The 25,643-nt window shown below is 58.2% G+C and overlaps 3 protein-coding genes across 4 annotated transcripts; 2 read left to right on the top strand and 1 right to left on the bottom strand.

The window, feature by feature from the left end:
* Positions 1-1,571: 1,571 nt before the first annotated feature.
* SCAMP4 (secretory carrier membrane protein 4) lies at positions 1,572-24,443 on the top strand. The gene is made up of 7 exons (XM_033196996.1): positions 1,572-1,666; positions 11,441-11,488; positions 14,531-14,659; positions 14,970-15,126; positions 16,155-16,256; positions 21,358-21,475; positions 22,559-24,443. Exons 2-7 carry the CDS (start codon positions 11,482-11,484, stop codon positions 22,733-22,735), a joined length of 690 nt encoding a protein of 229 aa, XP_033052887.1. The 5' UTR covers positions 1,572-1,666; positions 11,441-11,481; the 3' UTR covers positions 22,736-24,443.
* ADAT3 (adenosine deaminase tRNA specific 3) lies at positions 1,574-9,914 on the top strand. 2 transcript variants are annotated; one of them, XM_033196993.1, is made up of 2 exons: positions 1,574-1,666; positions 8,550-9,914. In XM_033196993.1, the coding sequence occupies exon 2, from the start codon at positions 8,565-8,567 to the stop codon at positions 9,618-9,620; it is 1,056 nt and encodes a 351-aa protein (XP_033052884.1). In that variant the 5' UTR covers positions 1,574-1,666; positions 8,550-8,564; the 3' UTR covers positions 9,621-9,914. The 2 variants fall into 2 exon arrangements, with proteins under 2 accessions (XP_033052884.1, XP_033052883.1); XM_033196992.1 differs by having other exon boundaries at positions 1,586-1,666; positions 8,370-9,914.
* LOC117075007 (40S ribosomal protein S19) lies at positions 2,605-3,127 on the bottom strand. Its single transcript, XM_033196997.1, has one exon. It carries the CDS (start codon positions 3,073-3,075, stop codon positions 2,638-2,640), a length of 438 nt encoding a protein of 145 aa, XP_033052888.1. The 5' UTR covers positions 3,076-3,127; the 3' UTR covers positions 2,605-2,637.
* Positions 24,444-25,643: the final 1,200 nt, after the last annotated feature.

Genomic DNA, 25,643 nt, shown 5'->3' with positions numbered 1-25,643 from the left:
ACCAGGCTGGTCTCGAACTGCTGACCTCAGGTGATCCACCCACCTCGGCCTCCCAAAGTGCTGGGAGTACAGGTGTGAGCCACTGCACCTGGTCTTGAAATGCACTTTCTTTGAAACACCATGTCCTCCCCTTTTTCACCATAAACTCCCTCACTCTCTGCAAGTTTACCTAACTGTATGCATCTATCTAATTATGATTACCTAAAAGTTCCAGGAGCAGGCTGGGTATGGTGGCTCGGGCCTGGAATCCCAGCACTTTGGGAGGCCAAGGCGGGCGGATCACCTGAGGTTAGGAATTCGAGAGCAACCTGACCAACATGGAGAAACCCTGTCTCTACTAAAAATACAAAATTAGCCGGGCGTGGTGGTGCATGCCTGTAATCCCAGCTACTCGGGAGGCTGAGGCAGGAGAATCACTTGAACCTGGGAGGCGGAGGTTGCAGTGAGCCGAGATCACGCCACTGCACTCCAGCCTGGGCAACAAGAGCAAGACTATGTCTCAAAAAAAAAAGAAAAATAAAGTTCCAGGAGCCAATCTGGACACAGATCAAGCACGGAGACCCACCTGCAAAATCCCAGAGATTTCCTCAAGGTGGTCTGCAACCCGGCCGTTATTAGGATGAGGCCAGCATGTGCTTTTAAGCCACCAAAATTCATGAACACACAGAGCTTATACTTAGCACCTCCCCTGCACACCCACCATTACAAGTTCCTCTTTTTTAGCCCCTCACCCCAGCCTCAAGTTTGAAGGGGTTTCTGGAGGCCTAAGCCAGCTGCTTCCCCACTGCGAACTCCAGAAATGAAGTCACCTTCCTTTCACTGCACTTTTTCCTCCTTATTGGTTTGGCAAGACTTGGGTATCCGAGCGTGAGCTGGTTACACCCAGGCACTGTCAAGTTGTTTGGGGAGGGGATGACAAATTCCCTCCCGTTGAGAACCGCTTGGTTAAACCTGTCCAACTGGAAGGAGTAACAAATTGGTCATAAAATGTGCATGTTTTGGTGAAAGCCCTTCTCTACTAAAAATACAAAAACTAGCCAGAAATCACTTGAACCCGGGAGGTAGAGGTTGCAGTGAGCCTAGAACTGCATTCCAGCCTGGGTGACAGAGCGAGACTCCGTCTCAAAAAAAAAAAAAAAGTGTGCTTGTTTGGCCCAGGAGATGCAAGAGGTCTTCTTCACCTACAGTACTGATGAGAAAACTCAAACCTGAGCACGGCCCAGGTCAGAGTGCAGTAACAGGCAGAACTGGAACCTGGCCCCATCCCGGTCTCAGGGGAAGGGTGTCATGTCCCTCCCTCTGCCTCGTCCTCCCCACTCTGCTAACTTTCCAAAGATCCCCCAGGTTCTGAGTTTTCCCCGGCCGCTTAATGGGATTCGAACCCTTAAACTCAGCGCTCGCCCAGCACAGCGGCCCCGCCTCGCCCCCCCACGGTCATGTGAGGGCAGTGACGGCAGGGGGCGGGGCGGGGCGGCGGCGCGCAGTTCCTGCTGGGAATTGTAGTCCTTGCTCCGCCTTTGCCTCGCGCTGACCCCGCCCCTGGAACTACGCTCCCGTCTTGCTCCGCGGCGCCAGGCGGAGACGAAGCGAGGCGGGGCGGGGCGGGGCGCGCCGGGCCGGTTGCTAAGACTTGGCGAAGCGCTGCGCTCGCTCCCGGATCTCTCAGGTAAGCGCGCGGCGCCGAGGTCTCGGGTTCTCTAGGCTCAGGCTTCCCCAGAAGGGAAGTAGGGGCGAACATGGGGGGTCTCGGCGGTGAGGGGCGCCGGCCGTTCGTGGGGAGAAAACGGGGAGCCCGGGCCAACCTCGGGCGCGTGTCGGGCGGGCCGGTGGGCGCCGTGGGGAGGTGGTGCGAATGCGCGTGCGCTCGGCGCTGGCCGAGGGGGGAGCCTCAAGAGTGCGCTTCCCCGGGCCCAGCGCTTTTCTGCGCGTGCGTGCCCCTGTGGCCCGGGCGGGAGACACCGTACGCTCCAGCTGGTTCCGGTGGCCTTTCGCCGGGTCAAGTCCGCCAGTCCCCTGCCTTCGGGCCGCGCACTCGCAGGTTTCCGGAGCTTTCGCGTCCTTCCTTGCCAGCTCTGGTTTGCCTTTACGTGAAGATTCCCCTAGTCCTTTGTACATCCCCAGAATTGACCATCGTTCCTCGTAGTTACCTAGAATACGAGTTTTTCGGGTTTTTCCATCACACGCCCCCAGTTATCTTCCACACCCTACTCCGAGGGCCGAGGTTCCCCGCTGTCTTGCAAAGAAGGCCTCCTTGTAGGATGGCCAGAAACAGAGGATCGACTCCTTGGAAACGAGGATGTCTGGGCGCAGTGCCTCACCCTGTGACCCCAGCACTTTAGGAGGCCAAGGCAGGTGGATCACCTTAGGTCCGGAGTTCGAGACCAGCCTGATCAACAGGGTGAAACTCCATCTCTGCCAAAAATACAGAAATTAGCCGGGCATGGTGGCGTACGCCTGTGAAACCAGCTACTCAGGAGGCCGAGGCAGGAGAATCGCTTGAAACTGGGAGGTGGAGGTTGCAGTGAGCCAAGATGGCACTATTGTACTCCAGCCTGAGCAACCTAGCAAGACTCACTCTCCAAAAAAAACAAAAACAAAAAAAAAATTTTTTTTTAAATTAACCCAGCATGGTTTGTTCTAATGCTTCTTGTTGGCAGCTGCCACCTGTCCGGCGATTCTGTCCAGATCTCTCTGTCCCTGAGGTGTCAGTTTGCGGCCCCCATCTTGGTCCTTTTCCACCATTTTCAGCCCCTCCAGGGCTTGGAGGACCCGGCGGGCCACACTCTTGGAGCCTCGGCTGAAGTGGCTGGGCATGACGCCGTTTCTCTGACGTCCCCCATAGATCTTGGTCATGGAGCCAACCCCAGCGCCACCCCGGAGGTACAGGTGCCGTGCTGTGGAAGCAGCTCGTGTGTAGAACCAGTTCTCATCGTAGGGAGCAAGCTCTTTGTGCTTGGCTAGCTTGACGGTGTCCACCCATTCGGGGACTTTCAGCTTCCCAGACTTTTTGAGGAAGGCTGCCAGAGCTCTGACGAACTCCTGCTGGTTCACGTCTTTTACCGTAACTCCAGGCATCGTGCGGCCTCCGCGCTGCCAGCCAGGGGAAAAAAAGCAAAAATTTTTTTTTTAATTACCCAGGCATGGGGACACATGTCTATGGTCTCAGCTACTCGGGAGGTTAAGTTAGGAGGATTGCTTGAGCCCAGGAGGTTGAGGCTGCAGTGAACTATGATGGCACTACTGCATTCCAGCCCGGGCAACAGAGTGAGATCTTGTCTCAAAATAAATAAATATATATGTATAGCACCGGCCCTGGTGGCTCATGCCTGTAATCCCAGCACTTTGGGAGGCCGAGGCGTGCGGATCACGAGGTCAGGAGATCAAGACCATCCTGGCCAACAGGTTGAAACCCTGTCTCTACTAAAAATAAAAAAAAAGCTGGGCATGGTGGTGGGCTCTTGTGGTTCTGGCTACTCCCAAAGGAGGCTGAGGCAGCAGAATGGTGTGAACTCAGGAGGCGGAGCTTGCAGTGAGCTGGAATCGCACCACTGCACTCCAGCCTGGGCGACAGAGCAAGACTCCGTCTCAAAAAAAAAAAAAAAAAGCAACAAAATATATATGTGTAAAGAAACAAGCCCCAGGCTGGGCATGGTAGTTCACGCCTGAAATCCCAGCACTTTGGGAGGCCTAGGCAGGTAGATCACAAGGTCAGGAGTTCGAGACCACCCTGGCCAATATGGTGAAATCCCACCTCTACTAAAAATATAAAAAATTAGCCGGGCATAGTGGTGCACACTTGTTGTCCCAGCTGCTTGAGAGGCTGAGGCAGGAGAATTGCTTGACCCAGGGAGGCGGAGGTTGTGGTGAGCCAAGATCACGCCACTGCCCTCCAGCCTGGGGGACAGAGTGAGACTCTGTCTCAAAAAAAAAAAAAAAAGCCCCCACGCAGACTATTGGTGTGCCCTGGCACTGAGCATTAGCTGTTCCTCTGTTCCGTGTTCTCTCCCCTACTTCCCCAGCCTTCCAGGCTGGGCCGTGGGTCACTGCCCCCGAGGACCCCTCCTGGATTCTACTGGAGATGGTCAGGCCCCTCCATCCCCCCACTTTCTCTTACGCGCCTGACAGCCCTGCCTTAAAAAAAAAAAAGCAGAGCAGGAACTCCCGTTTCACAGGGGTGGAAGCCGAGGCGTGGAGGAATCAGGACTGGTGCCTGAGCCCTCGCAGCCAGGAGGTGGTGACCTGCCCTCCTGGGGGTCCCAGTCGTCGCCTGCCTTCTGGGTGTGTGTGGTAGGGGGAGGATCAGGTGGCCCCCCCGCTGTTGGGGGGGCAGTCGCTGCACTGCCTGCTGGAGTGAGTCATCCCCCCTGGACCACAGCAGGTGGGCAGGAGCTGCTCTGGCAGTTGAGGCCGCCCTGGCCTGGGACAGTCCATCAGCCTGAACAGTGCCTGTTCTGGGATTTTGACGTGCCCTCCACCGGCGCAGAGGGCCCAGCCTGCAGTGTCCCAGGATTTTGACCTGCCCTCCAAGGGTGTGGCGGGCCCAGCCTGCAGTGTCCCCGCAGCTGCCTTCTCTCTGCGTCGTTTGTTTTTCTTCAGACAAGAGGTTGTACTCTTGGAGGGACAAGCGAGGCTGTGTTTGTCTTTTACCCTGGAGACAGTGGAGTGTTTGTGGCCCAGCCGGGCCTCGCGGTCCTGGTCGCGCGTGGTATGCGTTTTGGGAGGGCCCAGCGAGTGGACTGCTACGGGCCCCACCTGCTATGGGCCCCACCTGGCACAGGGCCTTGAGCAGCGGCAGCACCTAGCTCTGCCTCTGCGCTTCCTGCTCCCGGCTCCCACTGCGCTTCCGGTTCTGTGCTTCATTGAACGCCTGAGCTTCAGGCAGCGCTGGGGCCACTTCAGTGTGCCCTCCAAGTCCACTGGCCCGGAGTTCCACTGGCTGCTGGTCCCCCCACTGTGGGGCGCCCCGGAGGCTGAGGCGTGAACCGGGCAATGCATCTCAGGCAATGCACAGCTGCGCGGCTGCAAAATTATGCAGAGACACATCCCTGCCTGCGGGAGGAGCGGTCCACACCAGCAGGGATGTGTAGTCAGTCTGGCGGGCGATAGTGGTCAGGATCATCCAGAGTTGTTTTTTTTTTTTTTTTTTTTTTTTTTTTTTTTTTTTTGAGACGGAGTCTCGCTCTAGCCTGGGCTGGAGTGCAGTGGCCGGATCTCAGCTCACTGCAAGCTCCGCCTCCCGGGTTTACGCCATTCTCCTGCCTCAGCCTCCCGAGTAGCTGGGACTACAGGCGCCCGCCACCTCGCCCGGCTAGTTTTTTTTGTATTTTTAGTAGAGACGGGGTTTCACCGTGTTAGCCAGGATGGTCTTGATCTCCTGACCTCGTGATCCGCCCGTCTCGGCCTCCCAAAGTGCTGGGATTACAGGCTTGAGCCACCGCGCCCGGCCCAGAGTTGTTTTAAGATCATCTGTGGCTTAGTCCCAGCACCATCTGAGGCAATACTGTCTGCTAGAAATACCTGTGAGCACACAGGTGTAAGGTTTTTAGGATTTTGTTATTATTTATTGATCTGAAAAAAGGAACGGGGTCTCTGCATGTTACCCAGGTTGGTCTCAAACTCCTGTGCTTAAGTGATCCTCTCGCCTTGGCCTCCTGCGTAGCTGGGACTACGTGTGCACACCACCATGCCCAACTAATTTATACTTTTAAAAAATGTGGGCCGGGCTGGGTGGCTCACGTCTGTAATCCCAGCACTTTTGGAGGCCGAGGCGGGTCGATCACCTGAGGTCAGGAGTTGGAGACCAGCCTGACCAACATGGTAGAACCCCGCCTCTACCAAAAATACAAAAAATTAGCTGGTGCAGTGGTGCGTGCCTGTATTCCTGGCTATTGGGGCTGTATTCCTGGCTACTGGGGGGCTGAGGCAGGAGGATTGCTTGAACCTGGGAAGTGGAGGCTGCAGTGAGCTGAGATCATGCCACTGCACTCCAGCCTGGGCAACACAGTGAGACTCTTTGTCTCAAAAAATAATGTGGGTTGGGCGTGGTGGCTCATGCCTGTAATCCAGCCTCAGGCCTGTGGTGCGAGTCTGTGGGGGTAGATGCAGGTCGGGGAGGGCTGGCCAGCTGAGACAGTGGTGTGGGGGTGTTCAGGTGGGGGTGGATGCCAGAGATGTGGGAGCCAGAAGCGCTGTCCCCCAGGGCCCTGTGAGCAGTCTCTGCAGGCTGGCTGTCCCCACGCCTGCCTCTCTGCTGTGCTGTCTGCCCGCCTAGGGCAGGCTCCCCTCTCATGGGGCAATCCCGAGAGCCGGGAGCCCCGCCAGCCCTTCCTCTCCAATGGAGTGGCCCTACCACCTCCTGTCCTCAACTGTGCCAGCAGCAGGGATGGTAGCGGTGCTGGTGATGTCAGGCCGGGAGGTTCTCACCCAAGAGCCACCTTGGCATGCTGCCTGGCAGTCAGGGATGTTAGCAGGAGCCCCAGGGGTGATCCAAGCTCTTCCTGCAACCCCACTCCGGCGAGGGCCTCCTCTGTGACTGAGTAGGCAAGGACACCCTGGTGGCTGCCTGCTCCACCCAACAGCCAGGGCCCACCGTGGCTGCAGGAATGTGGTGAGGGGATGGGAAGCCGGGCCCGCCAGGCGAGGGGCTGTGTTCCAGGGCTTATGTTTCGTGGCCTGTCCTCTGAGGTCTTTCTTTTCCTAGCCCTTGGACAACTAGGGGGCTAGTGTTTACAGAAACCACCCGGAGGTGGGTGTTCTGTGTCAGTGCCAGGCTGTGTGCCGTTCCGGGAGGTGGCCCCGTGTCCCCATACTTGGCATGCTTGCTTTCTGTCACTGCATAGCAGACTCCGTGCATCTGTGGGCTTAATACAACACCCGCCAGCTCCTGGTTCTGTGGGTCGGGGCCTGAATGTGACGTGGCTAGGTCCTCTGTGTGGGGTCTCACCGGGCTGGAACCCAGATGTTGCCCAGGGCTGTGTTGTCATCTGGAGGGTCAACAGGGGTGGCATCTGCTTCCAACTCACGCAGGTGTCGGCGGAATTCAGTACTTTGCAGCCGGGGGACCAAGGGTCCTGCTCAGTTCCTGGCCACATGGCCCTTCTGTCTGGAAGCCAGGCACTGCCTCTCCACGGCTGTCTGGAAGCCAGGCACTGCCTATCCACGGCTTGTGCTTCCAGGCCGTGGCTTCTGGAGATGCAGAGATCACATCAGTGGTTGCCTGGATTGCTGTGTGTGTTGTGGGGTGGTGAGACAAGTTGTCTCTTGGGGGTCATGGAACGTTCTGGAATTTTATAGTGGTGATGGTTGCACAACTCCAAGCATACTAAGAGCCACTAAGTAGGACACTTGATTGTTTTTGGTTTTTGAGGGTTTTTTTTTTTTTTTTTTTTGAGAGAGAGAGTCTTACTCTGTCACCAGGCTGGAGTGCAGTGGCATGATCTCAGCATACTGCAACCTCCGCTTCCCAGGTTCAAGCAATTCTCCTGTCTCAGCCTCCCGAGTAGCTGGGATTACAGACGCGCGCCACCACACCTGGCCAATTCTTTGTATTTTCAGTAGAGACGAGGTTTCACCATGTTAGCCAGGATGGTCTCGATCTCCTGACCTCGTGATCCGCCTGCCTCGGCCTCCCAAAGTGCTGGGATTACAGGCATGAGCCACCATGCCTGGGTTTTTTTTTTTTTTTTTTTTTTTTGAGACAGTGTCTTGCTCTGTCACCTAGGCTAGAGTACAGTGGCACGATTGTAGCTCACTTGAATTTCCAGGCTCAAGTGATCCTCCTGTTTCAGCTTCTCAAGTAGCTGAAACCACCGGTGTGTGCCACCACACCCAGCTAATTTTTTGATATTTAGTAGAAATGGGGTGTTGTTATGTTGCCTAGGCTGGTCTTAAACTCCTGGGCTCAAGTGATCCTCCCACCTCGGCCTCCCATAATGCTGGGATTACAGGCGTGAGCCGCTGGCACCTAGCCACGAATTACACTTTTGAAAATGACCTGTCTTGGCCGGGAGTAGTGACTCATACCTGTAATCCCACCACTTTGAGAGGCCAAAGTGGGTGGATCACGTGAGGTTAGGAGTTCGAAACCAGCCTGAACAACGTGGTGAAATCCCATTTCTACTAAAAATACAAAAAAATCAGTCGGGCGTGGTGGTGTGTAATCCCAGCTACTGGGGAGGCTGAAGCATGAGAATCGCTTGAACCTGGGAGGTGGAGGTTGCAGTGAGTTGAGATTGCGCCACTGCACTCCTGCCTGGGCTACAGGGAGACTCTGTCTCAAAAAAAAAAAAAAAAAAAAAAACCTGTCTTCTGGTAGGTTAATTGCATCTTCGTTTTTAAAAACCAGTGGCTGTTTCAACTCTGCAAACCAGGGGTTAGCAGGACATGAGGGAGTGTAGCCCTGATGCGGTGACCTGGGCCGGAGCCCTCAGACTAGCCTCAGCTTTGGCGGCAGCACGCCCTGCCTCATGGAGCCACGGCCTCCTGGGACGGACTCCCCAGCCGCCCGCAGCGGCCGGATGATCCTCTGCTCCCGTCTCTGTCTCCCACAGTCGACATCGCTGAGGATGGAGCCCGCCCCGGGCCTCGTGGAGCAGCCCAAGTGCTTGGAGGCCGGGAGCCCAGAGCCTGAGGCGGCGCCGTGGCAGGCCCTGCCTGTCCTGTCCGAGAAGCAGTCAGGGGACGTGGAGCTGGTGCTGGCCTACGCCGCGCCCATCCTGGACAAGCGCCAGACCTCACGCCTCCTGAAGGAGGTATCGGCCCTGCACCCGCTCCCCGCCCAGCCTCACCTCAAGCGGGTGCGGCCCAGCCGCGATGCCGGCAGCCCCCACGCCCTGGAGATGTTGCTGTGCCTGGCCGGGCCAGCCTCGGGCCCGCGCTCGCTGGCTGAGCTCCTGCCACGGCCGGCTGTGGATCCCCGCGGCCTGGGGCAGCCCTTCCTGGTGCCTGTGCCCGCCCGGCCGCCTCTGACCAGGGGCCAGTTCGAGGAGGCCCGGGCCCACTGGCCCACGTCCTTCCACGAGGACAAGCAGGTGACCAGCGCCCTGGCTGGGAGGCTCTTCTCCACGCAGGAGCGTGCCGCCATGCAAAGCCACATGGAGCGGGCGGTGCGGGCGGCCCGACGGGCGGCAGCGCGGGGCCTGCGGGCCGTGGGGGCCGTGGTGGTGGACCCGGCCTCGGACCGCGTGCTGGCCACCGGCCACGACTGCAGCAGCGCAGACAACCCCCTCCTGCACGCTGTCATGGTGTGCGTGGACCTCGTGGCGCGTGGCCAGGGCCGCGGCACCTACGACTTCAGGCCGTTTCCCGCCTGCTCCTTCGCCCCGGCCGCCGCCCCACAAGCCGTCCGTGCAGGCGCCGTGCGTAAACTGGACGCAGACGAGGATGGTCTCCCCTACGTGTGCACCGGCTACGACCTCTACGTCACCCGCGAGCCCTGCGCCATGTGCGCCATGGCCCTGGTGCACTCACGCATCCTGCGCGTCTTCTACGGCGCGCCCTCGCCTGACGGCGCCCTGGGCACCCGCTTCCGCATCCACGCACGGCCCGACCTCAACCACCGCTTCCAGGTGTTCCGCGGGGTGCTGGAGGAGGAGTGCCGCTGGCTGGACCCCGACACGTAGGCGCCGCCCTCCTGCCTCCGGACCCATCCCACTCCTGGCCGGGGGGCGCCCCTCCTGGACTTCCGGTCCTCGATTTCTCTCGCAGAAGCCTGTCTGGATTTGAAGGACACACACCGCCTCCAGCGGGAATCACGGGTGCTGCCTTCCGTGCGGAGCGAGCTTCCTGGACTTAGTCATTGGGGCCACCCCTGTGCTTGCGGGGCTCTTCTGCAGATGCGCTCGCAGCTTTTGTGTTCCCCCGTCTCGCGGGCCAGGAAGAAGCTCTGATGGGGAAATAAACAGCTTAAAACCAAATGCGTGTCTGCTGGCAGGTGGGGTGCCTTGGTGGTCAGGGTCCCGGGTGGGGTGGGGTCTGCACAGGGCCTGGTGGCTCAACAGGAAGGGACCTGCTGAGCCGCGTGTGGTCAGAGGCCTGGGCTGGTAGAGCAAGACCCCCAGCTGCTGCCTCCTTACCCGCTTCTGGAGTGCCAGTGGTTCCAGGCGTGCCTGGCCCAGGTGCGTGGACACCAGGCATAGCCTACGGGCCACCAACTTGAAGGAGGGACCCTGGCATTTACTGTCCTTCACAAGTGGCAACAGGGGAACCCAAAGGGCTGATGACCGTCAGATGCCCGTCGGTCGTAGCACAGTAAAGACTGGAGCCGTTTTTGCAGAACTTGGAGCAGGACCTGTGGGTCCGCCGGACAAGTGTTCATTGCCTGACCACGTGGGTGTAGCTCGGCCCTCAGACAAGCCTGCCCTGAGCCCCCAGCCCGTGGGGGAGGGGATATGGCAGGTGGGGGCTCTGCCTGGAGAGCTCATGCAGCGGACAGAACACTGCTGCTGGCCAGGAGCCCACCAGCCCTGCAGTGGGGGAGTCCGTGCCTGGGGATGGGACCGAGGTGGGCTGGAGGGTCCCTGATGTGGCTAGAGCCACAGCGTGGCGTGAGTAGGTGGGAGCCGCAGAGGCGTGCCCAGTTGAGTGGTGGAGGCAGCGGTTGGGCCTCCTTCGTGCTCAGGTGCTCAGCTCCTTCCCCTGAGGGGCAGGAAGTCGGGGAGGAGGGAGTGAGAGGTGGGAGGTGGGCGGAGAGGAAGATGTCCTTTCCCAAGAATCCGGGGTACCTTACCCCACGATGGCATGTCCCTGAATGGGTTGTGTGTGGAGGGCTCAGTTCCTGGGAACTGCTTCACCTGGACTGGGGGCGGGAGGCAGCTCCTGGCCCCACGCCCGCCTCCTCAGGCCTGCTCCCTTGCCAGGAGCTGGGATGGTTCAGACCCTGCTGGGGTGTGATGCCCGATGGGCACCAGGCATGCCCCCGCTGGGCTGGCCCACCTCCCGATGGCAGGTCCGCCGCCAGGATCATGGAAGCAGCTAGATCTACTCACTCGTGGGGGGCTGGCAGGCCGGGTGGGGCTTCTCTGGTGCGTGAGCTCATGGAGTCCCTTTTCAGAAGGGCCAGGGTACCACGTGGATGTGATGGGGTCCTAGGCTGTGCAGCGCTCACCTTGCGGCGCCCACCCCTTGTGGGCTGAAGCCGGGAATTGGGGGACGCCAGGGCCTAGGACAGCATGGGAGGGGCATCCTGGCTGGGGCAGTGGGTGGGAGGGGCTGCAGCCAGCTCTGCCCCTTTTGCCAGCATAGGTGGTGTGCCCTGGAGCTGAGGGGTGGGGACCTGTGGGTTAACACATTGGGACAAGTCAGGCCTGTGGTTCCCGCTCAGCCCACTGCTGTGCCCGGAGTAGAGGGCACGATGAAGGGCTTTTCAGCCACAGTGGGTGGGTGGTTAGCCTTCTGCCCAGGGTATCTTGGGGTTCCCTGACTGTCGCTGTCTTCCTTCCAGGCGGCTGCAGGCTTCAGCCTGCGCCAGTCGGTGAAACCGAGATGTCAGGTGAGTCCTGCCTGCCTGGGAGCCCCCAGCAGCGTGGGCGGGAGGGAGATGCCGGCATTTCCCACAGGAGCCCTTGGTCCTGGCCATTGGCACACAGTGTCCTCTTGGCCCGCGTGGCCTCTGACTCCTCGGGTCCCACAGCCCAGCACAGCCAGAGTCACGCCTCTGCTAGGGGCAAAGGGCAGCAGAGCCGCCTGTGTATCTGCTCCGACGCCTCACTGACCCGAAGCCCAGCCCAGCCGGGTGCCCCTGCTGTTGCAGCCATTCTTTCCTTACAGCAGCTGGCATGTTCCCGCGTGCCCCGGGGTCCGTCACCCACTCGTTTACTGGCAGCCTTCCCCAGTGGGGCGCAAGCCCCTGAGGATGGGACCTCTTGCCATCTGGCTCATCATCTGGCCCTCACAGGCACCCAGGGACACTTCCTTAGGTAGTGCTGGCTGAGCAGAAGCTCCTGGGGGTCTCCCAGTGCCACGCTGAGTCCCCCAAGGGCTGTGTTCCCATCCCAACCCCTGGAACGTGAGTGGGACCTCATTTGGGAATACGGCCTTTGCAGAGGCGATGGAGTTAAGATGAGGTACTGGAGCAGGGCGAGCCCTCAGCCCAATGCCTGCCGTGTTTATAAGAAGAGATGGGCCGGGAGCGGTGGCTCACGCCTGTAATCCCAGCACTTTGGGAGGCCAGGGTGGGTGGATCATGAGTTCAGGAGTTTGAGACCAGCCTGGACAACATAGTGAAATCCTGCCTCTACTGAAAATACAAAAACTAGCCGGGCGTGGTGGTGGGCACCTGTAGTGCCAGCTACGTGGGAGGCTGAGGCAGGAGAATCGCCTGAACCCGGGAGGCGGAGCTTGTGGTGAGCCGAGATCACGCCACTGCACTCCAGCCTGGGTGACAGAGTGAGACTCGATCTCAAAAGAAAAAAAAAAGAGATGAGGAGACAGGAGGAGGTGTTGTGGAGATGGAGGCAGAGGCCGGAGCTATGCGGCCATGAGCCAAGGGTGCCAGGAACCCCCAGAAGCTGCTTGGGAGAGGAAGGAAGGCCCCTTCCCTGGACCCGACAGAGGGAGTGTGGTCCTAAGACACCTTGATCTCAGATTTCTGGCCTCCAGGACTATTAGCAGATAAATATCCGTTGTGTTCTTTGTTTTGTTTTGAGTCAGAGTCTGGGTCTGTCTCCCAGACTGGAGTGCAGTGCTGTGACCATAGCTCACTGCAGCTTTAACCTCCCGGGTTCAAGCGATCCTCCCGCCTCAGCCTCCCGAGAAGCTGGGACCACAGGCACGCACCACCATGCGTGGCTAATTTTTGTATATTTTGTAGAGTTGGAGTCTCACTAGGTTGCCCAGGCTGATCTGCAACTCCTAGGTTCCAGCGACCCTCCTATCTCAGCCTCCAGACTTGCTGAGGTCACAGGTGGGAGCCCCCATGCCTGAGCAGTTTCTGTGCTTTTTTTTTTTTTTGAGACGGAGTCTCGCTCTGTTGCCTAGGCTGGAGTGCAGTGGCCGGATCTCAGTTCACTGCAAGCTCCGCCTCCTGGGTTCCCGCCATTCTCCTGCCTCAGCCTCCCGAGTAGCTGGGACTACAGGCGCCCGCCACCTCGCCCGGGTAGTTTTTTGTATTTTTTAGTAGAGACAGGGTTTCACCGGTTAGCCAGGATGGTCTCGATCTCCTGACCTCATGATCTGCCTGTGTCGGCCTCCTAAAGTGCTGAGATTACAGGCTTGAGTCACTACGCCCGGCAGTTTCTGTTTTTTTTTTTTTTTTTTTTTTTTTGAGGCGGAGTCTCGCTCTGTCGCCCGGACTGGAGTGCAGTGGCCGGATCTCAGCTCACTGCAAGCTCCGCCTGCCGGGTTTACGCCATTCTCCTGCCTCAGCCTCCCGAGTAGCTGGGACTACAGGCGCCCGCCACCTCGCCCGGCTAGTTTTTTTGTATTTTTAGTAGAGACGGGGTTTCACTGTGTTCGCCAGGATGGTCTCGATCTCCTGACCTCGTGATCCGCCCGTCTCGGCCTCCCAAAGTGCTGGGATTACAGGCTTGAGCCACCGCGCCCGGCCATGTTGTTTTAAGCCTGCCAGGTGGTGGTGCTTTCTCACAGCAGCCACAGGGAACGGAAGCATCCCCAGGCCACAACCTCCCTACAGTGTGCGGACTCTGAGCCTGCATGTTGGGGTCCCCTGCCTGCTGGAGGGAATGATGCTAAATGCAGCCTGCTGTGGCCGCACCCACACTCAACGTGGAGGAGGGCTACAAAGATTAGCATGGCTCTGCATAAAGGGTGACACATAAATTAAAAAATTTCGGCGGGGCGCAGTGGCTCACACCTGTTATCCCAGCACTTTGGGAGGCAGAGGTGGGCGGATGATTTGAGGTCAGGAGTTCAAAACCAGCCTGGCCAACATGGCGAAACCCCGTCTCTACTAAAAAGAAAAATCCAAAAATTAGCCAGGCATGGTGATGGGCGCCTGTAATCCCAGCTACTTGGGAGGCTGAGGCAGGAGAATCACTTGAGCCTGGGAGGCAGAGGCTGAAGTGAGCCGAGATCGCACCACTGCCCTCCAGCCTGGGAGACAGAGCGAGACTTCGTCTCAAAAAAAAAAAAAAAATTCATAAACTTAGTTTCTTAAAACGTTGAAATCTGTTATCTGACAGTTCTGGAGACCAGAAATGCTAAAATCAAGCTATAGGCAGAGCTGGGCCCTCCTGGGGATTCCAGGCAAGAAGCTGGTTCCCGCCTTTCCCAGCATCCAGAGGCGCCCGCATCCCTCCGCTTAGGGCCCCTTTCTCCCCCTTCACAGCCTCAGGGCAGCCTCTTCCCGTCCCTTTCTGACTCCCACCCTCCCGCCTCCTCTCGTGAGGCTGCCGTGAGGACACGGGGCCCTGGATCATCCAGACCCTCTCCTGCCTCAGGGTCCTGCCGTCAATCCCAACTGCAGAGTCCCTTCTGCCATCAGAGGCAACACAGCTGTGGGTGGAAGGGATGAGGTGGGGCCTCCTTCAGGAGACAAAGTCTGGTTCTGTCCGTGGGTTCTCTGTCCCTACAGGAAAGGAGAACAACTTCCCGCCGCTGCCCAAGTTCATCCCCCTGAAGCCCTGCTTCTACCAGAACTTCTCTGACGAGATCCCGGTGGAGCACCAGGTCCTGGTGAAGAGAATCTACCGGCTGTGGATGTGTGAGTGTGCCTGGTGCGCCCCAGGGTGGGAGGCGAGAGGCGGGGCTGCCGGAGGGAGGGAGCATTCGGGCAGGCGCAGCCGGTCTGGGACCCACTTCCACCCCAGCCGTCCTAGGCCCAGTGGTTCACCAGCGGTGAACGAGGCGGGTGTCCAGGCCCCAGGCCCCAGTGTCCTGGCTTGCACAGTTCATCCTCGACGTGGGGTCATCAGGCTGGGGAAGTGGACAGTGGGTGCCCCATTGCTGGGCAGCATGCTTTCCGACGGCCACACCCCCCCGTGCCTGCTCATCTGTCCTCCCTCTCTTCGCAGTTTACTGCGCCACCCTCGGCGTCAACCTCATCGCCTGCCTGGCCTGGTGGATCGGCGGAGGCTCAGGGACCAACTTCGGCCTGGCCTTCGTGTGGCTACTCCTGTTCACGCCCTGCGGCTACGTGTGCTGGTTCCGGCCGGCCTACAAGGCCTTCCGGTGAGCAGAGCTGCCGGGGCTGCCTGCACCCGAAGGGAACCGGGGCCCACTCTGCACCCCAGTTCCAGTCCAGCTGTGAGGAGCTGTCCCTTTCTCTGCCCAGTGTGACAGACAGTTCACATCCACGGGTGGCAAACTGTGGCCCACAAGCCGAAGCCAACTACTGTCTGTTTTGTTTTGCTTTCAGTAATTTTGTCTGGGTGCGGTGGCTCCCGCCTGTACTCTCAGCACTTTGGGAGGCCGAGGCAGGCGGATCACCTGAGGTCAGGAGTTCAAGACCAGCCTGGCCAACATGGTGAAACCCCGTCTCTACTACAAATATAAAAATAGCGGGACGTGGTGGTGGGCACCTGTAATCCCAGCTACTCAGGAGGCTGAGGCAGGAGAATCGCTTGAACCCGAGAGGCAAAGGTTGCGGTGAGCCAAGATCGCACCACTGCACTCCAGCCTGGGTGACAGAGCGAGACTCTATCTCAAAAAAAAAAAAAGGCCGGGCGTGGTGGCTCAAGCCTGTAATCCCAGCACTTTGGGAGGCCGAGACGGGCGGATCACGAGGTCAGGAGATCGAGACCATCCTGGCTAACACGGTGAAACGCCATCTTTACTAAAGAATACAGGCCAGGCGCGGTGGCTAAAGTCTGTAATCCCAGCACTTTGGGAGGCCGAGACGGGCGGATCACGAGGTCAGGAGATCGAGACCATCCCGGCTAACACAGTGAAACCCTGTCTCTACTAAAAAATACAAAAAACTAGCCGGGCATGGTGGCGGGCGCCTGTAGTCCCAGCTACTCGGGAGGCTGAGGCAGGAGAATGGCGTAAACCTGGGAGGCGGAGCTTGCAGTGAGCTGAGATTGGGCCATTGCACTCCAGCCTGGGCGACAGAGCGAGACTGCGTCTCAAAAAAAAAAAAAAAGAAGGAATAAAATAGAGCCTCCATTCTCGCCATCTCTGACTGACCCGTTCCTCTCTAGGCGCGTCTGGGAGAAGCCAGGGCTGTGGTAACCGTCATGTTTTCTGTCCCTCCCTAGAGCTGACAGCTCCTTTAATTTCATGGCATTTTTCTTCATCTTCGGAGCCCAGTTTGTCCTGACCGTCATCCAGGCGATTGGCTTCTCCGGCTGGGGCGTGTGGTAAGCCTCTCTCTGACGGGCGTGGCGGATGTGACGTGGCTCAGCTGTCAGCTGCCGGGGTGTGGGCCTGCTGGGAAGCCAGGAGGCCACGGGAGCGTGCTGGTTCGGGATTGTACTCGCTCTCCTACGGAGGGGTCCGAGCTCGCCCGGGCAGCGCCCACGTCCTCGCCAGCACCCAGCCATGGTTCGGGATTGTACACGCTCTTTTAGGGAGGGGTCCGAGCTCGCCCGGGTAGCACCCACGTCCTCGCCAGCACCCAGCCAGGCTTGTCTCCCGAGTGTTGATCACGCCCCCGATCTGGGGTCTGGGAGCCAGTTCCTGGCTGCTGATGTTTTTGCACGGATGGCTGCAGGAGGAAGACCTGGACATCTGTAAAAACACACACACCGGTGCTGTTCCCACTCCGGAGAAGCTCACAATCACTCTCTAAGGCTGCCAGGCTCTCAGAAGCATTGATGTTTGTGTCTTAAATTTCTGGCTTTTTTTTTGTTTTCTTTTTTTCTCCTTTGTTTTTTTGAGACGGAGTCTTGCTCTGTCACCCAGGCTGGAGTACAGTGGTGTGATCTCTGCTGACTGCAGGCTCCACCTCCTAGATTCTCCTGCCTCAGCCTCCTGAGTAGTTGGGATTACAGGCGCCTGCCAACACGCCTGGCTAATTTCTTTTGTATTTTAGTAGTAGAAACATGGAGTTTCACCGTGTTGTCCAGGCTGGTATCGGACTCCTGAGATCAGGCAATCCGCCCTCCTCGGCCTCCCAAAATGCTAGGATTACAGGTGTGAGCCACTGCACCTGGCCTTTTATTATTATTGTTATTATTATTATTATTTGAGATGGAGTCTCTCTCTCTCACCTAGGCTGGAGTGCAGTGACATGATCTCTGCTCGCTGCAAGCTCCGCCTCCCAGCTTCAAGCAATTCTCCTGCCTCAGCCTCCCGAGTAGCTGGGACTACAGGCGCCCGCCACCATGCCCAGCTGATTTTTGTATTTTTAGTAGAGACGGAGTTTCACCATGTTGGCCAGGCTGGTCTGAACCTCCTGACCTCATGATCCACCTGCCTCGGCCTCCCAAAGTGCTGGGATTACAGGCGTGAGCCCCCGCACCCGGCCAGATTTGTGGCTTTTTAAATAGGCTTTTTATTTTGGAATCATTTGGAATTCACAGTTGCAGAGAGTGACTGTTCTCACCCACGTCCCCGACGTGTCTCCCTTGTCCTTGGCACGGCAGGAACTCCCCACGGGTGATGCTGCTTACAGAGCCGTGGGTGCCTTTGGTTTCTTGGACGCCTGTTAGCAAGCTCCTATTCAGGGGTGCCTGCCTCACGAGACCGTGGTGGTCTCATGCCAGGGCTCAAATCAGAACCCACATAAGGTCCCGGGTTTCCCAGAATGGTGACTCCTCTCCCTTTAGGACCCCTCGATCTGTGGGCCTCTCCCCTCCTGCACCTGCGCCCGGCGCCAGGCCCTCCAGGGTGGCCGGGATCAGTGGTGGGTGCACCCCTTGGATGTGCCACTGAGGCTGGTCTGTCCCCGCCACCCCGAGAGCCCAAGTGACATTGCCCCAGGGATCTGAGTTAGAGTCCTAGTGAGGGTGTCCCTGGGGCTCCCAGCTCTGCCAGCCTGTGGGGTGCGTCCCCCTCCTGCAGAGGCCATGGCCACAGGTCAAGGCGCTGCTCGTCATCCTCTGAGTCCTCCTGAGCCCACAGCTGCTGGCTCCGCTCCCACTGGCACTTCCCTGGGCTCCGGTGCCTCCTGCGAGCCGCCTCCACGGTGCCTCCCCAGCTCTCCCAGGCTAAGCTGGGTGGACAGGCCTGTGCCCATGTTGGGTGGTCCTGAGATCCTGGCATGCGGTGAGTGCCCACATATGACCCTCAGAGACCTCCCTGGCCCCTCAGCCCTCGTGCAGTGCTGCAGCAGCAACTTGGCTCTGCTCATCAGAGTCTAGCGTCTTCTCCCGCAGGTCATGGGAGAAGCTGGAGCATGTGGTCCCTGCCCGAGTTGGACAGAAGGTGAACACTCTCAAGCAAGAAACCCAGTGGTCCCTAGAGGCGAGCCCGGCCCCCCTCGTAATGAGAGAAGTCAAATCACAGCACGTGGCGACTTCATGTCCGCTGTTGGCTTAACGAGGCCCTGTGGTCAGTGTGCTCCTGTGGGGCGAGAGGAGACACCCCTGCTCCCCCTGCCAGCGCCACCTCCCCGGGGGTGACGCACGCCTGAGGCTGTGAGCCACAGCAGCATCTGTGGTTGCAGAGGACTGGAAACCCCAGAGAAATGACCCCCAGCGGGGCCTAGCTGTGTGGACAGTGAGGGTGGCCATGCGGCAGGAGCCATGCACTGAGGACACGGTGCAGCAGGGGCCCCAGTGGAGCCCGCCAGCAATTGGACATCAGCGGGCACCGCAGCCTCTGAGCGGAGCGTGCAGCCCGGCTCACGGTGTGCCGGGCACCTCCCTAGTCCTGACACTTGCAGCCAGGGATGTGAAACGCCGGCCAGTGGGTAGCTGGCGAGGGTGGCGAGAGTCCTCGAATGACTTTGCCGCTTTTCATAAATCTAAAATTATATCCAAACAGAGGTTTACTTTTTAAAAAAATAAAAGAGGCCAGGCACGGTGGCCAGACGCCTATAATCCCAGCACTTCGGAGGCCAAGGCAGGAGAATCACTGCTTGAGGCCAGGAGTTCAGACCAGCCTGGGCAACATAGGGAGAACCCATCTCTCCAAAAAAAAGAAAAAGAGAAAGGAATGAATGACCCAGCGGCCATGAAGCCTGTGATGCTGCGGAGGCTCCAAGCAGGTGGACACAGGACAGGCCAGCACCTCGCAGGGTGGCAGCAGGGGGTACTGCGTGTGCGTGCATGTCACGCCATATGCATGTGTGTGCATAAGCTCCCTGAACACATCCTGATGTGTGGGTCCTGTGGGCTGCCTGTGCGCCTGGGAGGGGAGTCAGCAGGAGAGAGACTGTACGTCGTGCCTGCCTTTAAGTTCCCTGAATTTTATTTTATTTTTATTTTTATTTTTTGAGACAGAGTCTTGCTCTGTCGCCCAGGCTGGAGTGCAGTGGCCAGATCTCAGCTCACTGCAAGCTCCACCTCCTGGGTTTACGCCATTCTCCTGCCTCAGCCTCCCGAGTAGCTGGGACTACAGGCACCCGCCACCTCGCCTGGCTAGTTTTTTGTATTTTTTTAGTAGAGATGGGGTTTCACCGTGTTAGCCAGGATGGTCTCGATCTCCTGACCTCGTGATCCGCCCATCTCGGCCTCCCAAAGTGCTGGGATTACAGGCTTGAGCTATTTTTATTTTTTTTGAGACGGAGTCTTGCTCTGCCGCCCGGGCTGGAGTGCAGTGGCCGGATCTCGGCTCACTGCAAGCTCTGCCTCCCGGGTTTACGCCATTCTCCTGCCTCAGCCTCCCGAGTAGCTGGGACTACAGGTGCCCGCCACCATGCCCGGCTAGTTTTTTGTATTTTTTTAGTAGAGACGGGATTTCACTGTGTTAGCCAGGATGGTCTCGATCTCCTGACCTCATGATCCGCCCGTCTCGGCCTCCCAAAGTGCTGGGATTACAGGCTTGAGCCACCGCGCCCGGCCAAGTTCTCTGAATTTTAAACACTGTGGTTTTATCACCTGTTTAGACAAAAATCTGAAAATGACTGTGTTTTCTGCCTCCTGGGTCTCAAAGACAGGTGCAATGCCCAGAGGCTGGTCCTGCACAGAGGGACCCAGAGCGTGCTGGCCTTCCCAGTGTCCCGCTGGTGGCGGATCTAAGCAGTGCTTTCCCTCGGGTTTTTTTTTTTTTTTTTTTTGAGACAGTCTTGCTCTGTCCCCCAGGCTTTGGAGTGCAGTGGCATGATCTTGGCTCACTGTAGCCTCTTGCCTCAGCCTCCTGAGCAGCTGAGATTACAGGCGTGTGCCCTCATGCCTGGCTAATTTTTGTATTTTTAGTAGAGACGGGGTTTCACCATGTTGGTCAGGCTGGTCTCCAGTTCCTGGCCTCAAGTGATCCACCCGCCTTGGCCTCCCAAAGTGCTGGGATGACAGGCGTGAGCCCCTGCGCCCGGCCTCCCTGTTTTTTTTTTTTTTTTTTTTTTGAGATGGAGTCTCACTCTGTCACCCAGGCTGGAGTGCAGTGGTGCGATCGTGGCTCACTGCAAGCTCCGCCTCCCAGGTTCACGCCATTCTCCTGCCTCAGCCTCCCAAGTAGCTGGGACTACAGGCACTCACTACCACACCCAGCTAATTTTTTGTATTTTTCGTAGAGACGGGGTTTCACTGTGTTAGGATGATACTGATCTCCTGACCTTGTGATCCACCTGCCTCGGCCTCCCAAAGTGCTGGGATTACAGGTGTGAGCCACTGTGCCCGACCCTCTCTATTGTTTTTTTTTTTTTTTTTTTGAGACGAAGTCTCACTCTGTTGCCCAGGCTGGAGTGCAGTGGCCGGATCTCAGCTCACTGCAAGCTCCGCCTCCCGGGTTTACGCCATTCTCCTGCCTCAGCCTCCTGAGTAGCTGGGACTACAGGCGCCCGCCACCTCACCCAGCTAGTTTTTTGTATTTTTTAGTAGAGACAGGGTTTCACCGTGTTAGCCAGGATGGTCTCGATCTCCTGACCTCATGATCCGCCCGTCTCGGCCTCCCTCCCTATTGTTTTTAATGGCCCCTCAATGCCCCACCGGGTGGTGGTGGCAGATTTCCCATCCGCGTTGCTCCCGGACACGCGGATGTAGGTTTCAGCAGTTCCCGTCATTAGACACAGTTGCCATAGGCTGGATTCTTAGTAGCAGGCTCTATGGGGCATGGGGAGTGAGCTTTTGAGTCTTTCCTTGGCTGGTACCCACCAGACTCACTGAGGGAAACTAATGGGGAAGTACTGGTCTCCATCCCCTGCATGCTCGGCTCACTGTTGCAGTGGTGGAGGGATAAGGTCGTGTTCATGTGTCGAAGTTGGTGCCTCAGTGTCACTTTATGTTTCTTGGTCACTCAGTGGTTCTTGTATGAGCTGTGCACTCCTTGTTGATTGGCCACAGCTCTTTACATGGGGAGGACCATGGGCCCTCATCTGGCAGGTGTGCAGGCACCCACACACTCTCTTGTCCCTTGCAGCGGCTGGCTGTCGGCAATCGGGTTCTTCCAGGAAAGCCCGGGCGCTGCTGTGGTCATGCTGCTTCCAGCCATCATGTTCTCCGTGTCGGCTGCCCTGATGGCCATCGCGATCATGAAGGTGAGTCCTCAGCTTTGGGACATCGAACCCTTACCCTTTCTCCATGAACCTTATCACCCAACTGTCTCAGGTGGGTGAACATCGGGGAGCCAGGCCCTCTCCCCGCGGTGTCACGCAGGCCGCACTTCATCCCCAGCAGTGAGTTGGGATGACAGCTGGGGGCACTGCCACCAGGGACACTCCCAGGGACCCAGCACCCAGGTTCCCCATGGTCCCCCGGGCTGGGATTCCAGACTCCAGAGGGAAGCAGGGGTTGTGTGTCAACCGCAGTGTTTTCAGGAAGAGCTGAGGCCGGAGCTGTCCTGTCAGTGAGGATGGGGCCCCTTGCAAGTTCCTGGCTTTCCGTCAGAAGATAGCAGAAGTGTTGCGCTAGGCTCCTAACACAAGTGTTCAGTTACAGCAAAACGTCTTTTTTTTTTTTTTTGAGATGGAGTCTCACTCTGTCGCCCAGGTGGAGTGTAGTGGTGCGATCTCAGCTCACTGTAAGCTCTGCCTCCCGGGTTTTACGCCATTCTTCTGCCTCAGCCTCCTGAGTAGCTGGGACTACAGGCGCTGCCACCTCGCCCGGCTAGTTTTTTGTATTTTTAGTAGAGACGGGGTTTCACCGGATCAGCCAGGGTGGTCTTGAGCTCCTGACCTCGTGATCTGCCCGCCTCGGTCTCCCAAAGTGCTGGGTTTACAGGCGTGAGCCACCGCGTCCAGTTTTTTTTTTTTATTTTTGGTGACGGAGTCTCGCTCTGTTGCCCAGGCTGGCACAATCTCGGTTCACTGCAACTTCTGCCTCATGGGTTCAAGCGATTTTCCTGCCTCAGCCTCCCAAGTAGCTGGGATTACAGGCGCTCGACATCACACCTCAATAATTTTTTTTTTTTTTTTGAGACGGTGTCTCACTCTGTCCCCCAGGCTGGAGTGCAGTGGCGTGCAGAGACAGGGTTTCACCGTGTTACTCGGCTGGTCTCGAACTCCAGAGCTCAGGCAGTCTGCCTCAGCCTCCCAGAATGCTGGGATTACAGGCGTGAGTCCCCATGCCCAGCCGCCACGCTCATTTTCTGTTCTCTGACTCCCTGTCCTCTGTCATTGCAGGTGCACAGGATCTACCGAGGGGCTGGTGGCAGCTTCCAGAAGGCACAGACGGAGTGGAGCGCGGGCACTTGGCGGAACCCGCCATCGAGGGAGGCCCAGTACAACAACTTCTCAGGCAACAGCCTGCCCGAGTACCCCACTGTGCCAAGCTACCCAGGCGGTGGCCAGTGGCCTTAGAGCCAGCCCTGCCGCTACCGTCCACCACCTCCTCTCCTTCATTCCTGCTGCTACCCCTGGTCCTGAGGGCTGGGAGTACCTGGGGCCCCATCCCTCCAGCTGGGATGGTGGAAGCCGGTGGTGGCCATGGACCACACCCCTCTTGCCAGGGCCACAGAACCCGCGTTCATCTCATCCGAGAGCAGAGTTCCTTGCAAGCACCCCCCAGTGGCCCTCGGCCTCTGCCGTCCACAGGACACCCTCTTGCTCCCGGAAATGTGTGGTCACCTGCCGTCCACTGCACGGCCGGTATGGCCTTGTCTTCAGGTCTCGAGGCCTGACTCGGGGGGACAGGTGGCAGCAGGTCGGCCGCCCTCCGGACCTCCCAGAGCTGCTGGCGCCGAGGCCGGAGCAGCTCTGATGGGGAGCTCCATCTCACACCAGCTGCCCACCATCACCAGGGCAGATGCCCTTGGCCGGAACTAAGAAGAGGCATCGGGACCAGCTCCTGGTCCTCTGCAGTGATAGAGGGCTTGGTGCCTCGCCAAGTCCTCGCTGTCCCCTCCATCCCCTGATCTGTGCAGTTCCAGCTTCGCCCCCTCCCCACATTCCCCATACCTGGGGAGCTCCTGGTCCAGGGTGTCCTGGGGCCACCCTCCTGCCCCCGAACCAGGGATCCCTGGCAGGCCCTCTGTCCATGCCCCCGCATTCAGGACCCACGCCAGGCCGGGAGCACAGCCGCTCCCTAACCCCAGCAAAACGGCAGAGAGCCGGTTTCCAGCAGCTGGAGCCCTGCGGGAGCAGCCTTTTGTGTTGTGTGTGTATGTGTGTGTGTGTGTTTTTTCTTTTTGAGACAGAATTTTGCTCTGTTGCTCAGGCTGGAGTACAGTCATGTGATCTGGGCTCACTACAACCTCTGCCTGCCATGTTCAAGCAGTTTTCTTGCCTCAGCCTCCCGAGTAGCTAGGGTTACAGGTGTCTGCCACCGTTCCCAGCTAATTTTTTTATTTTTAGTAAAGATGGGGTTTCACCATGTTGGCCAGGCTGATCTTGTACTCCTGACCTCAGGTGATCCGTCTGCCTTGGCCTCCCAAAGTGCTGGGATCATAGGTGTGAGCCACCGCACCCAGCCTGGAGTGGCCTTGTATGAGGAGAGGGGACCCGTCAAATCTGTGCCTTATGGAGGGGTCCGGCAGCGGCTACAATTGTCCCCTCCACCCCCCGAGTCCCCCCAGAACACCTCCCCCAGACATTTTCACAGCACCGTTCACAACGGTTGGGCCAAAAAGGAATTTTTTCTTCATTTCCTGCACTTTCTGACCACGACTTTGGACACCCCAGGCTGCTGCCCCTCACCACCCGTTCACCCCCAGAATGCTGTTGCCGTGGGACGCCCGCTACCTGGAGCCTTTCCCGGGATGTGGGCCAGTCCTCTCGCGGGTGCGGAATGCCGCTGGGTTCCCGGAGGCGGCCGTGGTGTCTCGGTGGACGGCAGCCAGGATGGAGCACCCGTGGGTCCCACGCCCATGCTTCAGGGTCTTCAGGTCCTGCCCCCCGGCCCACCTGCCAAGAGGTACCCCCTTCCTCGGCCCCTCAGCTGCACTGATGCAGACAGTCTCCCCTGGCAGGCCCACCCCACCCTCCCCACCGTCTGTGGCCGCTTGCAGCAGTGCTGGGGTTTTGTTATGTGAAAATATCCTGGAAATAAATACGTGTTTCTGCGCTTAGATCCAGGGACCTGCTGCATTTGTGGCGGGAGCACGTGTGGTTCCCCCAGGCTGTCTCCTTCCGTGAAGGACTCCTGAGCACATGGCCTCTGGCGGGATGAAGCGTTGCAGCACTGCCTCCACCCAGGCCCCCGGGTGCTCCGAGCCGAATGTGCCCAGGACCCTGCCATCGTGGCCAACCCGGTGAAACCCCACCTCAACTAAAAATACAAAAATTAGCCAGGCGTGGTGGTGGGCGCCTGTAGTTCTAGCTACTCAGGAGGCTGAGGCAGGAGAATCGCTTGAACCCAGGAGGCGGAGGTTGCAGTGAGCCAAGATCATGCCACTACTCTCCAGCCTGGCAACAGAGCAAGACTCTGTCCCTGCTCCCAACAAAAAAAAAAAAAAGGAAGCTTGCACAAATGGAAAGCCAGTGTCACTGGCCCTAAGTAAAAAGCAACCTTCAGCCAGATGCGGTGGCTCACGCCTGTAATCCCAGCACGTTGGGAGGCCAAGGTGGGCAAATCATCTGAGGTCCAGAGTTCAAGACCAGCCTGGCCATCATAGTGAAACTCTGTCTCTACTAAAAACACAAAAAACTAGCCAGGCATGGTGGCCCACGCCTGTAATCCTAGCTACTCGGGAGGCTGGGGCAGGAGTATCGCTTGAACCTGGGAGGCTGAGTTGCAGTGAGCTGAGATTGCACCACTGCACTCCAGCCTGGGTGACAGAGCAAGACTCCATCTGGAGACAAAAAAGAAATAGGGGTTTGTGGGGTGTGGTGGCTCACACCTGTAATCCCATCACTTTGGGAGGCTGAGGCAGGCAGATCACCTGATGTCAGGAGTTCAAGACCAGCCTGGCCAATGTGGTGAAACCCTGTCCCTACTAAAAATGCAAAAAAATTAACCGGGCGTGGTGGCGCCCATCTGTAATCCCAGCTACTTGGGAAGCTGAGGTGGGAGAATCGCTTGAAGTGGGAGGTGCAGGTTGCAGTGAGCCGAGATCGTACCACTGCACTTCAGCCTGCGTGACAGAGCAAGACTCTGTCTCAGAAAAAGGAAATTTGGACACAGACACAGACACACACAGGAAGAACACCGTGGTGAAGCTTTAGCAAGCCAAGAACGCCGGTCACCACCAGGAACCAGGAGAGGCCTGGGACAGAGTCCCTTCGGGCTCAGAAGGACCTAGCGTCGCCAACACCTTCGTCTGGGACTTGG

The sequence above is a fragment of the Trachypithecus francoisi genome, unplaced genomic scaffold (assembly GCF_009764315.1).
Source record: "Trachypithecus francoisi isolate TF-2019V2 unplaced genomic scaffold, Tfra_2.0 Lachesis_group5, whole genome shotgun sequence".
In the NCBI taxonomy this organism is placed as follows: domain Eukaryota; kingdom Metazoa; phylum Chordata; class Mammalia; order Primates; family Cercopithecidae; genus Trachypithecus; species Trachypithecus francoisi.
Note: the sequence above shows the minus strand (reverse complement) of the source record. Positions and strands in the feature narration are given on the sequence as shown.

Bases quoted from the DNA above. Each gene is read 5' to 3' on its own strand.
- ADAT3 (XM_033196992.1), top strand. From the start codon at position 8,466: ATGGAGCCACGGCCTCCTGGGACGGACTCCCCAGCCGCCCGCAGCGGC.
- SCAMP4 (XM_033196996.1), top strand. The intron at 14,660-14,969 runs GTGAGTGTGCCT...CTCTCTTCGCAG, and splicing joins AATCTACCGGCTGTGGATGT to TTTACTGCGCCACCCTCGGC. The intron at 21,476-22,558 runs GTGAGTCCTCAG...CTGTCATTGCAG, and splicing joins TGGCCATCGCGATCATGAAG to GTGCACAGGATCTACCGAGG.
- LOC117075007 (XM_033196997.1), bottom strand. From the start codon at position 3,075: ATGCCTGGAGTTACGGTAAAAGACGTGAACCAGCAGGAGTTCGTCAGA.